Below are 15,545 nucleotides of genomic sequence, written 5' to 3'. Positions count from 1 at the left end.
TATATTTATGTGATTTTGAAATATTTTAGATTTCTCGAATCTTCTTGATATCAAGAAATATCAACACTTTTCGTACAGTGCATGCCATTTTGAAGTTTCCGACACTCAGTCTGCTTCTTCTTCTTTACTCCGCAAAATTAGAATTTTTCTCTTTTCTCGCAATTAACTATAGAGGACGATTGTCGTTGCGGTTCCCTTTGTTATCGCTCCCAAACATGTTGGGTACCTATCTGTCAAAACGTACTGATATTTCCTTCGTTGACATTTAGTGCCCTATCTTCGCCAGCAAAAGATGTTTCGCCAGTGACGACAGCGACAATCGTCCTCTGCGAACCTAAAATATTGAAGAAAAATTTGAATTTTTCTTCAGCTACGGCCATGCCGGCTAATCAGTGAAAATATTGAAGAAAAGTTTGATGAGAAAAGTATTGTCAATATATCTCTCGTCTGGGGTCTGCTTGAAAGTGACAGCTTCGGGATTGCGAGCCTGTTCAGCGGTTGTAAACAAAAGTGCAGTCTCGGCACTCGGCAGTGTCACATGAAAAGGCCTCTTGAGTCTTGCTGTGCTCCGCCCCCCCACATCCACTTCAAACACAGTCAAAAATAGTGGCAACAAGAAAGTATGAAGAGAAGACGAATTATTTAATAAAAGGATTCCGCCTATTATATTGATACTATTTGTAAAAATTAGTGAAGAAACAAGTGTCGTTATAACAAGGATAAAAATGTTTCTTACGGCCAATTGTATATCGTAAAGATCATCTTTATAATTAATCAACATAGCGGAAGCCAAAGTGATGACAGAATAATAGAACAGAAAATGTAGAATATTATCAGGAATACTCTTGTGATTGTTGTATTTAATACTATGCAGCATTTGCCGTGAAAAAAGCTGAAAAATCTTGATAACACATAAGTGGCGACCTATTTGTTTCAAAATTGGTTCGAACTACGAGAGGTATTTTGCAATTGTGTGACAAATGGCACTGTGAGCCGTGAGAAATAGAATATTAATTCGTGATATATACTGCTTTGACGTGGTTCAATCGCAAGTTAGATTGTGCTTCTATACATTTATGAGAGAGTCGGTCTGAGGAAGTGCACAATGATGGATTTACGAAAGGAACACATTTCCCTTTTGTTGCCTGTTGGCGAGACCATTACCGGAACTGGGTCGAGAAAAAGTTTAAAAAGGGTAAGTTACTGCTACCTGTCTTGAAGTGTTTTTATGTAGGTACTTTCTGTTTGTATTAAATATTCTGAATATACTCGGACCATACTCGGATACTAAAATCCTATTGATCCTTATTTATATCTATGCATTTAATTTTTGCATTTTCATGGAAAATGCACAAAAATCTACCGGCAAACCGATAATTGACAATCTTCATGATATTTTACATGATATATTGATATTATCACATCACTGAAAGTTTAGATGTGCATCGATTTGAAAAGCTATTTTCGAGTTTCTGTAGAGACTCATAACTCACATATACCAAGCAGGTTGCCCTCAAGTTCAAAGAGAAAGGAGAAAAGTCGGGTATTCTATAGCCATCGGAAAAAAGCGGGAAAATTGGGAAATCAGGCAAAACCCGAGAAAATGCGATTTGCTGTTAATAAATTAAGTAAATATAAAACTAATTTATTTTGTCACTAGATCATAGTCTTCTATGTGTTACACTTCCCACTTGGCCTTTGTCGCCTGGCGTGCCTAAAGTTAATGTATTCCCAAATTCTCGAAAAAATAGAAAAAAATCCCTATTCTGATATCGTTTTTCACGACTATCATTATTAATTGTATTCATTTATATTTCAGCATTGGAATCAATTATCTCGTTTCCAAAAGAATTTAATTTGGATCGCGCTAGTAGCTGTTGGAATTTTTTTGTTCTTTCTAATGCCATACGATGACACTACCAGTCGAGAGCCGCGGATAGTTGAAAGGATGGAGCACATACAGATTGCTCCTTTCAAAAAAAGGGTAAGTTTCCAGTATAATAAAGTTTTCGTTTGGGGTCACAGTAATGCTAGGTTAAGGTTGTACCGGTTTGTGTTTCGTTTGCGCTACAACACTTTTGAGTTTCTCATTGAAAGCACTTTAATATCCTTTAAACAGCTGCAACTGTTTCTGTATCTTACTATTCCGTCACATCATTTTGTCCCCTTAAATGTAGCACGAGCATCTAGGCGCATTGCACCTAGCAGCAGCAAACACAGCACATCATGATAAAGGAGTCGTGGACCGCAGCGAGGTGAAAGAAGTCAGTTTGAATGGGACACACAATGGTAAAAATCGTCTCCGCGCTCACGACGGAGACAGCAAAAATATAATTGACGAACCACCGGTAATGGATAGCGCTATTGATAATAACGATAATCACAATCATTTGGTGGAACAGAGATTGGACGAGCCAGAGATTAACGTTGGAGGTGAGGTGCCCCATGAGGCTACTTTGCAGGTCATACAAAACGAACTGAAGGAGATTGTGGACAACGAGGAGAATGTGTTAGAAGAAAATCGACGCAGTGACAATGCCAAAGATTTTAAGGTAGGAGTAACGTAACGTTAAGGTTCAATTACGTTTTTATCGCTTGCTTTTGTTTGTGAAATATATTAGTTACGTTTAATAATTTATGAATGGGTCAGACTATGTAACAGTTAAAGTAACTTTCTTTATTTTAGGGACCCACGAATGACAGACAGCGAGCTGTGATCGAAGCGTTTTTGCACTCCTGGCGCGGATACAAGGAGTTTGCTTGGGGCCATGATAATCTCAAACCGATTTCGATGAGCTTTTCCGATTGGTTTGCACTAGGATTGACTATTGTAGACAGTTTAGATACGCTATACATCATGGATCTTCAAGAGGAATATGACGAAGCAAGGAACTGGATTGACCAGTACTTGCGATTTGATGTGAATCGCGATGTGAATCTATTCGAGGTGACCATTAGGGTTCTGGGAGGATTACTGAGCACGTATCATTTGAGTGGAGATAAGATGTATTTGGATAAGGCTCTTGATTTGGGCCAACGTCTATTGCCTTGCTTTGACTCCCCATCTGGTATCCCATACTCGGATGTTAACATCGATACGATGAAAGCTCACCCTCCAAAGTGGTCGCCAGATAGCTCTACGAGTGAAGTAACAACGCTGCAGTTGGAATTCAGGGATTTGTCAAGAACTACCAACGATCCTGCCTTTGAAACGGTAAGTAACATATTAACTCGTTTCGGTCTGGACGCATTTTTTGACGTTTAAAAAAACGAGTGGAAGTATCAACATGTCTATTTTTTGGTACCATGCTTCTGTCGGATTCAATAAGGAGGAGATCCTGGATCAGGTACGGTCAAGTACTGGTCATTTTTTTTACAGTTGATAATTAAGCGAAAACGATGTTGAGGCATGTTCTCAATAATATCAGAAGTCTGTTTTGGTGCGATAGGATAATCAGAATATTGGTAAAATTTTGATTTTGCCGAATATTCGGTTCGCCGAATAAGCCAAATAATGCCGAATATGTCAAATATTTTAAAAATGTAGATATTTAAAAAATTGTTTGCTGTTTACTGAAACAATTGTTTAAATATTCTAATGTGGTGTTTTTGTAATGTCATGGTATCCCTATTTATTTTTACTGTAAATGGAAATAAGCGTAGAAAGATATATTATGAAAAACGGACCTAAAAACTAGCGTGTTTATATGGCTCTCCGTGAAGTAGGCTAAAATTTTCAGAAAAATTATTTAGGCTCTTTTAGTGGAATGTTTCCAACTATCTAAGACGAGTTTGGTTCTTTCCATTTAATTCCACCACGTTTTGTTATCTTTGCAGTTAAGTATTTTGACCTCAACTGTGTGGCCGACACTGAAGACGGCCTCACAATTGAGGTCGAAATACGTATCACCAAAGATAACAAAATGTGGTGGAATTAAATAGAAAGTACTAAACTCGTCTTAGACAGCTGAAACTTTCATTATTCTGCGAAAATTCTAATTCAAGGTAAATGTATAAATCAAGCTTCCTACAAAACTTTTTGATTATTGGAGGCTTCCAATTCTATTATAGGGAGGCATCCGAGCCTCTTGAAGGGAGGCTTCCGACAAATTGAAATACGGCTATCGAACTTAAGTGGAAGTTTCTGAGCTTTAGCGTTTGTTAGCTGGTTTTCAGCAAATTATTTACTGATTTTTGACATTTTTGACTGAAATTTGACAGAAATCTCGGTAAAAAACACGTTTGCTGGGGCCCGGCTTTGCGAATCTCGGTAAAAGTTTAACAAATTGCTGAGCATCTTGAGTCTTAGGAAGGCTAAGTCTATAGGAAGGAGGCTTCTATGCCTCCTCAAAGGCGGCTTTCGAGCCCTTGAAAGGGCGCGGTGATAATAATAAAATCAGGAAGAACAACCTATGCCCAAAATAAAAGGGAAAATCAATTGTACGATGATTTGCGTCATATGACGGTATACCGTTCTGCAATTATTCGCGGCGAACCATTTTGAGAGTTTAATTTTTCTAATGCTTTCAGATCAATAATTTTAATGTGTTCTTTTACTTTGCAAAGCGTCAAAGCAAAAGTACAAAAAACATTCATTGAGTTTTTATTTGATTTTTGTTGTATACTCCGAAACATTGGTTGGCTTGCAGACATTATTCTAGTCGCGTTTTTCACTTCTTTCGTGTTTCGTCACATTTGCTTGTATACGCTTGTTATAGATTTTAGTGTTCTTCCAAATCGTCCAGATGCTAGCAAAGTGAAGTTGTTTCTGGACAACGAGATAAACTGCAATATATATATAGTAATGTTAAAAGCATACAGTTGCATAATGCGCGCTGTGTGCTGATCGAAATGAATTCTAAAGAAATTGTGTCGCGCTACCAAGCGGATCACAAATGGAAGCGAACAATGCTTTGTGATAATTGTGAGTTTCGTATAAATACCCGTATATGTTGATTGCCATGCGGTGACCGTTCGGGTGCATCAGAGTCTATTATTATAGAGTTACGCAGAGAGTGAAGCCAAATCTACCTATTGAACTGTCAAACCGTCTACCTATCGAGCAAAGTAAACAAATGCTTGTTGGTAAGGCGGAAGTATTGTTATCGCCTAATGATTATTATGATGAATTAAAACTCATGAATTGAAATGTATTAGATTTGTTTTAGAAACAGCTTCAAAAAAATTCAATACACCCCCCAATAAAGTTGCAATAAGAAACTCACGTGTTTGCACTCTGTAGGTGACTTTGGTTATCGAATTAAAAAGCTTTAGAAGTGATCACTCCCGTGAAGTCACTTGGAGGGTTGAACAAAAATGAAAGTTTTCAACATAATAACAAGAGCATAATTCAGAATAAGAGTAAGAAGATCCTCTTTGCGCAACTCTATATAATAGACTCTGGGGTGCATGATCTACCTTCGTCGATAAGTCACTCCACCAAAGCCGACTTCATGTTGAAGTTCGGAGAGGTTATTTCGATAAGAGACGAAATGTGGAAACACTACTTTCCTGGAATACCAAACGGCGTACGAGTATTACGGATGAATTTACTACAGCATATTCCGTCGTTCATCACTATCGAACATGAAACTACAATGGTGACATATACTTGAATCAGCCCAAATCTTGTCGGCAATGTGGCCATCCGGTCCATCGGGGAAAGAAATGTCATGAGCAGGGAATCAATTTTTCGTCGACGCGCATACGGAACAAGCGACAAGAGAGAACCAACGACATAGCTTTGTTTTTGTCGGAGATAATCACTCTGAAAAATCTTCACGTCATGTTTACCGGAAAACAAATGTGGTTCTCATCCACCACATTTTTCACGTAAGAGTGACCTGAATGGCATGTAACCTGAACAAAACTTAGCTTAGGTGAGTTACGTGATTTATCAAGTGAATCTGACTGGATTTTCCAGTACTAATGACGTGAAGTTTGAAAGTAGTTACGTGTTTGATCAGGTGAACCTTACGTGAATTCTACGTACCGGTTACGTGAACTTTTAGTGAAAGCTACATGATATCTGGTATGCTTTGAAATATATTACAAAATTGTTTTGTTTTAAATGAATGCAAAATAAGTTAGTAACTGCCAGCAGCCGTAAATAGGAAAACTTTTCGCGTTGCTGATGCGCTTGATGCGTTGAAGTGCATTTGATGCAAAATGATGTCTTTAATATTAGACAAGGAATGCTGCCATTCGGCAATTGCGTTTCGGAGTTATCGCTAAAACACTGTTGGAGAACAAATCAACGAATGTCGAATGAAATTTATCAGATTTGGACAGAAATGTTGAAACTAGATTCTTTCTCAAAAATTGCTGCAATTTCCGATGTTAAACCAATCAAAAAGTAGTCCATCCTTGGATGTTAAAATCTGAAATAAAAATTTTATGCTAACGCTACCGAAAAACTGTAGTTCTAGACTTCCTGTAGCTTAAACTTCTTCCAAATCACTTTTCTACGAATCTTCTAAATTTCATGAGACTTCCGTTGTTATTTTTTTTTGAAGGATAGTTGCATCTAAAATATCCCTTACCTCTGCGAAGCCTAACTATGCTTAGGCTATGTATCATTCATTCTTACGCTTTCGCTTACGCTTACGCTTACGCTTTCGCATATCTCTGAATGTAGGATCCCTAATTCTTATCATATTGTGTTCAGGTTCTAACAAAGGCTTGTTGCAAGGTGCGTTTGCCAGTAACAAACTCTGTTGATGACAAAGGATATATTGTTAGGCGTTGCTCGAATATTGATTCCCTGGTCATTTTGTTTACAGCAATGGGAAAAAGGTGATGGTGCAAATGTCAGTGGCTGGTGGCAATACTCGCTATATTCGCATTTTCAACTTGCCACCAGAAGTATCCGACTCATGTCGTTTTCGTTTATTCCGAACGGTGTACACCGGCGGTGCAACATTTGCCACCGCAAATACGAACGGTTTGGGTGCAACCTGGGACGTGACTTGCAAAGAGGAAAAAATGTAACTTCATCTGCAACCAGCAAGCGCTGTCACGAATTGTCAGATGCAACCAGCACCTTTATGTGTGAAAGTATTGGTATCCCTCAAAAAGTATTCCGAATGATTTTGTTTTACGAGTACTTTTTCACTTTGAAAAGTATTCTAGAATAGCCGGACAGCTTAATATTGAACAGTTATGAATACTTGTTTTATTCCCGATAGGAAAATCTCTTTAAAAATAAGATTATAAATCCGTAAATTGCAAACACTTTTATTGCGCTCAGAAGATTCTACCCGGGATTTAGGTGAAACACTCAAGGAAACAGTTGAGAATCGATGATCAACTGTGATGAAAAGAAGAACAAGTGTCAAAACAAGGAAAAAAAAGCCGTCTTTGCAGGTCTCGGCTCAGATTCTAAGCACTCCTGCATGAGATCCGATGACCGAGTTCCATTGACTATGTCAGCTCTCGATTTGATTTGTGGTTCGTGGTATTTTTTGTATAATATTATCGACCATAGACTCGGTTCGGTGGATACAATGGATCGTTTTTTGTAACACGTTCCTGTTTGGTTGTCCGTCGTACTCTTCCGTGAACATAATTTTCCTCAAAATATAAAAAAAAATCTGTGAGACGATATGGTGCTGATGTTCTTAGTATACCGAAGGCTTCAGTAATTTTTGATGGGGACAAAAATGCCAGAGCTTCTGTTTTTTTAGAAATATTCGAATGACTTGACGTCGCTGTTCATGACTTGTGTCATGGCCCCAACTGTTGAACGTGTTTCCACATGTTCTGGCTCAGATGGAAGAAACATGTGATGTGTTTGGAATCTTCAAATTCATTTTTGCTGGCATTGATCATAGCCTTCTCGTAGTCTGATAAAATAACATCAGGCTTCTTCCGTTTTTCCAAGTCATCAGCGATATGTATTAACGACTGAAACACTTTACAATAGATCTCCTCCCTTTTGAACTTGGAGGGCAGCTCCCATGGATCGTAATTAGCTGCCTGAATAAAGGTGATACGCTGCTGAATGTTCCGTCCATCACCCAGTACTTCGAATTTGCTAATCGTTGTATATTTTCATTTGTGCCAAACATCATGATTCTATCGTCACCTTCATGGATGTCGGCAAGTAAAAACTTGCCGCCATCAATAGTGGTCCTTAAATGGTCCGGAACCGTGAAATCCTTCAGCGATGCTGGTTCTACTATGTTTGCAGTGGTATATTAAGAACGGACGCGTTCCAAAATTTTTCGTTGTGCGTTAAGGGTCACTCTCTGCTGAACTTCTTTTGGGAAACTGGACGCTAATGTTCGGATTAATTTTATTGGTTTGCTTGAATCCTCTGCTGCACGACGCTTAATTGCATTTCGATACCTGATCTCCACAACATGTATGGGATCATATTCATGATTGTGATCGGATAACGAAATAATTTGCTGCACGTTGACGCTTTTTGGGTAACGGCACGTGAGGGACATCTTTTTCCGGTGTGGTGACGTGAATAACTTCTTACCTTACACTCACAATAGTAAATATCATTAAGCTAAAGTTAGAATTTAAAAAATACATTTTTGAAAAAAAATCGGGGTTATTTTGTGATAACTTACAGGTTTCCGATTGCGATAAAACACAAATTCTTTGTGTAACAGCAGATTATTGTTACGGCTAGTTTTCAAAAATTCCGGATGAGCCACTGTCAATTCTTCTTCTTCAAAACCTAAAAAATCTTCGTCGTCAGACATCCTTCTGGATAGAATCACTCGAAATTCTGTTTGGTTCAAAGGTAGCTACAGTAATACCGATATTCGATAACTTGCCCGAGCTTATATCATTTCAGTTCATAAAAGACACAATGCTCCATTGTATAAGGATCAGGGTATGTAAAATAACAACATTGCCAATGACAACAACATTGTCCTCTCTCGTAAATGTTGAGACAAACTCAAGTCGCAATAAGAGTTTGTCCCAAACTGCAACATAATAGGACAATGATCACCTGCCGCGCATTTAGCGAGGTAGTCGGTTTTCGATGGTGTTTTTGGTTAAATAAGTATCAGTTATAAATGTTTAAACATAAACTAACCCATCTGTAGACATGAATTGTGTTTTACTCCAGAAATATACAAGTTATCGCAGTTTGAAAAGTTCACAACAATTACTTCTCCATGTTTGTTGCAAATAAAATGGAATGCTACATGAATCCTCTGCAGATGAGGACAAAGAGTTATCGCTATTCTCTTTTGTTGCTTGTTTTTTGCATTTTTCAGCGACGATTGCATCCCTTGTAGAATGAAAAAAGCAAAGGAATAGCTATTGTGAATGTGACCTTGAATCGCCAATGAAAGTGTGAACAGAACAGATGTCACAGCTTCAATCACTCATTACAATAGCTTTTGTGCATTAGATGTAATGTCGCTGTAATGCTCATATAATCAAGGTCAATGAAAGGTCATCAAATTTGGAAATGGATTTAGAACAAGTTTATCAATGGTAGTTATAGAACCAAGACGAATAAGACGTTAATGTTGCCTTCATTTTTAACATGAATAAGTGAAAGTATATTGTGGAAATAATTGAAAAATGAGCTACAAAAAATATTACAAAACAAAAAAAAAATCTATCCATTTGGGATATTTCCCGATAATTTATGTTTTATACATCATGTTCAAATATATTTCTCCCATTAATAAACTTTTGACAGAATATTAAACATATTGTATATTTGCTGATTAATATTTTGATCATTTGTCTGTTTTCTATGTTATTCATTTATGCCAAACGGCTATCATACCAAACGACCATTATGCTAAAATATTTTATGCCAATCGGCCATAATTTCTGAGCCTATCTAGCTAGTTTCAATAGGAAACAATGGGACAGCATTTTCCGTGGAATGGTACATGGTACTTGTCTACACATACAGACACCACATCAGTTCGTCAAATTGCGTTGATTACTATATAATATAACACTATGCCCATTCTGTAAAAAGTTTATTGGAGTGACTCTTTACAATTACGTACAAGTACATTCCTTTCAAACATTCCTTGAAACATTAGGACTTGAAATCTACAGCTGCAAAAAAATCGTTTTTCAGTACTGAAAACTTGAATATGCATTCAATTATATCCATTACACCTCCCAGGAGGTCAAAGAATATCGTAGGATAGTTCTGAGGTATTCTGGGCAATCCAAATTGTCCTTGAGTTCGAGACTTGAGATCTACAGCTGCTTAGAAGCTCTTCTCGGTTCTCAAAGCTTCAATATTCGTTCAATTATACCCATGACACCTTCCGGGAGGTGAACGGATATGGTAAGATAGTTATGAGATATTCTGCACTATCCAAAGTATACAGCTGCTTCTGAACTCAAGAACGGTTTGGATGACCCGGGATATTCCAAAACCATCTTACCATGTCTCATGGTCTTCTGGAGTATGTTATGGACATGGTTGAATACATATCCAAGCTTCTAGTGGCGAAAAAATCTAGTTTCGTGGCTGTAGATCGCAAGTTCTGTACTCAAGGACAGTTTGGATAACCCAGGATATCCCAAAACCATCTGACCATGTCTTTTGATCTTTAGGAATAGGAACAAGGGAACAAGGTTGAATAAATATCCAAGTTTGGAGTGACGAAAAAAGCTCACAGTTACGTAGATCGCAAGTTCCGGACTCAATGACAATTTGGATGATCCAGTACACCCTGAAAAAATATTTTTCAACTTGTTTTGACAGTTCTTCATTTAAATTACGAAAACAAATGGAACATAATTAATTTACTGCGTAATACCGTTAGAAAAATTTGGGCCTGAAAGGGTTAAACATTTTTAGTAATATAGTGAAAGCATCATATGTTATGTAAGTGATGTTATACTATCCGCTTTAAAATAAATAAATTCGGTCAAAAATTAGACATTCTTACATGAACTTGCAAATGGGGGACGATGGGCAAACGGCAAACTTCGTATCCAAAAAATATTTTTCTGTTCTGATTAATTCATTTTGAGGGTATCTTGGAACATTTTGTATTTTTTTTTATTCATCGGACTGTGTTGTCTACATGAAATTCTTAAATCTAATGGTGGTCAAACAATAAAAACATTACGGCCCAGCAAGCGGCAGCGAAATCTGAATGTAGAGATGTTGACATCAAATTCATCGGACACTTCGTTGAAGCGATGGATCATGGCGACAATGGAACTGTTTGCATCATAGTTAGTAGCTTGTGGCTCCTCGTATAGCAGCGCACGCGTTCAAAGCGTCCGGACAGGTGCGTATAAACTGATCCTCAATAGCAACTCAGGAGCATCGTATTCAGATGATAAAAGCTTGGCAATGAAAACACACTGAGCCACATTCCTCCGCTTGGCTAGTGTATCCAACCCGAGTAGACGACAGCGATCAGCGTAAGCAGGCATGTTCAATGGGTCATTCCATGGAAGGTGGCGCAAAGCATATCTGACAAATCTTCTTTGGACAGCTTCGAACCGGTCACTCCATACAGCCTGGTAGGAATTCCAAACGACAGATGCAAACTCTCGTAGTACCAGAGAGCAGTACAGTGCTTTGAAACATAACGGATCTTGGAATTCATTGGAGGTTTTAAACATGAATCCAAGCTGGCGATTGGCTCTATCGATGGTATTTGAGAAGTGGTGGCTATAGGTAAGCTTTTCATCCGAAACAACTCCTAGTCTTTAACATGATCAACCCGTTGAAGTTGAGAACCAGCAATACTGTAGTCAAACTGGATCAAATTAGTCGTTCGTCGGAAACTTATGACACAGCACTTTGGAATGCTCAGAATCATCATATTCCGAGTACACCAGTCATGGAATATTTCGAGAAGGTTCTGTAGCTCATAGCAGTCAGTGAGGTCTCGGACAACTACATACATTTTAAGGTTATCGGCAAACAACCTCCACGTTGCAGTATAAGGGTTACATCGTTTATGAAAAGCGAGAATAGAAATGGTCCAAGGGTGCTGTGGTGCTACCTTGAGGAACTCCAGAAAGGTTCGAGAAACAGTCGGACGGTTTCCAATACTGACCGACATTTGGCGTCCAACCAGATATGATCTGAGCCAGGTGCATAAAGCAAAATAACAGCCCATTTTTTCTAGTTTTGCAAGCAGCAAGTCATGACTAACTTTGTCGAAGGCAGATTTTAGATCGGTGTAAACGGCATCTATTTGGTATTTTTTACACATGTTCTCCATGCAAAACGAAGTAAAACTGGTAAGATTCGTTTTCTCTCCACAGAGCGGCCGGGAAAGAAACCATGCTGATAGGGGCTGATGTAATTTTTGCAGGAAGCGAACATTCTATCGTTCATCAGCGAAGTAAGGTCACGGTAGTTTCTCACATCACGTTTGTCGCCTTTCTTGAAAACTGGGAACATGCACAGGAAATTTACTCTGCTGGAGTGATAGGTTGAATAGTAGACAAAGTGGAACAGCTAGAATATCAGAGCATTTCTTCAGCACGGCCGATGGAAGGACGATAGGTCCAGGAGAAAAAGATGATTTGGTCTGACGTATCGCTGACAGAACCATTTGAACGTCTTTATCAAAGACATCCACATCCACTACATTACTAGGTACAACATAACATAATGGTGATAACTTGTTTAATGAAATTGTACAGTTTTTGACAGAAAGCAATACACAGGTGGCTTGTTTTCCTAAGAAATTCCAGACGATTTGAAAATGTATAGCCATTTTTTCATCAAAGCTAAAAAATGCTTTTTTATTCAATAAAATAATTGGCAATAGACCTTTCCATATGTGTACAATTTGATATTGTGAATAAAAACAATATTAATTGCAGAATTCAACGGTGAATTATTTCGTCCCGGTGTTTGACCCATCTTACACCGGCACTTTTTGATTGATAGAAAAATAGACTTTTACTTTAATAACTAAAAATGAAATAAAAAGTGGAAATTACTATCAATTATTTTCAATTTTAATCCCGTTTCGTTTTTACTTTTCTTACGTTAAAAAAATGATGACGCGCGAGCCTAATCCGAAATTCAAATGAACAATCGCACACATTGAGCGATTGATTGTTTATTCTCGCGAGGAATGAACAATTGAACAAATTAAGGAAATGCTAATACTGCTATGTTGAAGTTGCATAGGTCACATCACTTTCCATGCTGAATCCCGATCTATGTTACTGATTACCCCACCCAACTAACACTACTTCCTTCCCGTGGTAATTGTGGAGATACAGAGGTATTCTCGATCTCTAGTAGCAACAATTACCACACACTCACATTCCCTCCATTTCCCAACTGACTGTAAGGACATGTCCGGCGCCGTTATTGATCAACATTTGCGAGCTGCTGAAACGTGCACTTCAAGAATAGTTGGTAAATCCCAATCACTATTCACTTGGATCGTAGTGCAATTTGCACCAGACCAGATCAATCACGGAGTAGCAGCCATTGATATGTACAGTCAGTCTAAGCTAAGCTAAGCTCAATATGAAATAAAAAGTGGAAATTCCGTTATTTCTTTGGCTTACAGGATATGAGCTATTTTTATAGATCCATGTTGAAAAGTTAAAGTAAAATGTTTTTGTTTTGAGGCATTGAGGCTTTACATTATAAACGTGTGATGGGTTTATAGTGATAAAATATCTTTTTTTCAGGCTGCTGCCAAAGTAAACGTGAAGGTTCATGAATTGGAGAAAAATGAAGGTTTGGTTCCCATTTTCATCAATGCGAATACTGGACAGTTCCGTAACTTTGCAACAATTTCGCTTGGTGCTCGTGCTGATTCTTATTACGAATATCTTGTTAAGCAATGGATTCAAACTGGTAAAAAGAATGATGATTTGTAAGTATTTTGGACATTAATCAGAGAATGTTGAGTTGGATAACATGAAATGCTTCAATATTTTAGCCTCATCGACGATTATAAAACTGCAATCGAAGGGGTCCTACACCAGTTGGTACGCGTTACACCTAATGAAAAACACCTCTACATCGGAGAGCTTATCAACGGCAAAGACTTCAAACCTAAAATGGATCATCTAACGTGTTATCTTCCGGGTACGTTACTTTTGGGCTACAAAAATGGCATGCCCAAATCCCATCTCAAGTTGGCAAACGACCTACTGGAAACATGCTACCAGACATATATGAAACAACCAACCCAGCTGGCACCAGAGATTTCCTACTTCAACCTAAACGGTGAATCCGAATCCGACATCTACGTGAAAACGAATGATGCCCACAATCTTTTGCGACCAGAATTCATTGAGAGTTTGTACTACTTCTACGCCATCACTGGGAACAAAACCTATCAGGATATGGGCTGGACTATTTTTGAAGCTTTTAACAAGTACACCAAGGTGAAGAATGGATACACATCCATCGGTAACGTCAAAAATCCCTTGAACACCCGTCCACGCGACATGATGGAAAGCTTTTGGTTGGGTGAAACACTGAAGTACTTTTATCTGCTGTTCAGTGACGATCGGAACGAGATTGATTTGGACAAGTACGTGTTCAACTCGGAGGCACATCCGCTGCCAATTCGAGATGAGTGAAAAGAGCACTGGAATCCACTGCACCTTGGGCTGGCCTACTGTAAACCGTGCAGGAGGGTAGATGATTTTTTAAGATCCATGCACAATTCCACTTCCTTTTTCCATAAAATGATATTGAGGGACTAATAATTTATATGATATGTAGATTCAATTTTGTAGTTCGTCAAATTTTGATAATTTGAAAACCTTAGCACAATCCTCGCTCCCAAGTAAGTAGAAAACAATGTTGATAGTTAGATAGTTGGTTGTTGAATACACAATAGTGAATTCTGAAAACCGTTGATATATGTTTCCACTTCACACAATAAGAGGACTTCAAACTAGGTAGTACATATGTATTTTCCAATTTCCTCTTATCTTAATATAGTTAATAGATTAAACGTAAACAATCCAGATATGACGACTTACTGAGCGCTGTACTTGATTCATCAGATTAAATTTATTGGATCATTAGGAAGTCATGATATCTATGAGAGGATTTAGAAAACAAAAATGTAAATGTAGAGTTATTAAAATTTCATTTTGTTTGTTCCTTTTGCTTCAATGATAACATTTGTTATTTCAAAGGACCTTTACACTGGGGTCACTTTTTACGCGGTTTGTAATTTCTTTTTTCTGGCCTTTCAATTTAACAAAACATTGAGTTGATTCCACGAAAAAATCACAAAAAAATCAAAGAAATATCAGGTGGTATTTCTTCTCCAGTCAACGTTGCGAGCAAAGGTGGAGATGGCGAGTCGATTCGAGTGGGAAACATTCTCAACTCTCTGGGTATAGTGTATCCATTGTACTTGCCATACAAGATACAAACCCATGCAATGGCGAGCATAGAAAAGCTTTTATTTAATAACTGATGAAATGCCAATGTTCCAGATGGAATGTAGAGCCATAGAAGAATAAAAAGAAGATGGTATTTAGAAAGTTTTGGAAATTAAGATGAACCGAGTAAAATTGAGAAAATCTACCCGCGTAAAAAGCGAGAAAGAACCTATCCTGCAGTACCGTCGTGC

General features: G+C 38.0%; 1 protein-coding gene across 2 annotated transcripts; it reads left to right on the top strand.

The window, feature by feature from the left end:
- Positions 1–577: 577 nt before the first annotated feature.
- Positions 578–15,314, top strand: LOC134205112 (endoplasmic reticulum mannosyl-oligosaccharide 1,2-alpha-mannosidase). Of its 2 annotated transcripts, none has more exons than XM_062680051.1 (6): positions 578–1,195; positions 1,820–1,984; positions 2,178–2,552; positions 2,687–3,214; positions 13,633–13,820; positions 13,887–15,314. In XM_062680051.1, exons 1-6 carry the CDS (start codon positions 1,106–1,108, stop codon positions 14,533–14,535), a joined length of 1,995 nt encoding a protein of 664 aa, XP_062536035.1. In that variant the 5' UTR covers positions 578–1,105; the 3' UTR covers positions 14,536–15,314. The 2 variants fall into 2 exon arrangements, with proteins under 2 accessions (XP_062536035.1, XP_062536036.1); XM_062680052.1 differs by lacking the exon at positions 578–1,195 and adding an exon at positions 1,511–1,628.
- Positions 15,315–15,545: the final 231 nt, after the last annotated feature.

Source organism: Armigeres subalbatus, chromosome 1 (genome assembly GCF_024139115.2).
Source record: "Armigeres subalbatus isolate Guangzhou_Male chromosome 1, GZ_Asu_2, whole genome shotgun sequence".
NCBI classification, from domain to species: domain Eukaryota; kingdom Metazoa; phylum Arthropoda; class Insecta; order Diptera; family Culicidae; genus Armigeres; species Armigeres subalbatus.
This window is presented reverse-complemented; position numbering and strand designations above follow the sequence as displayed.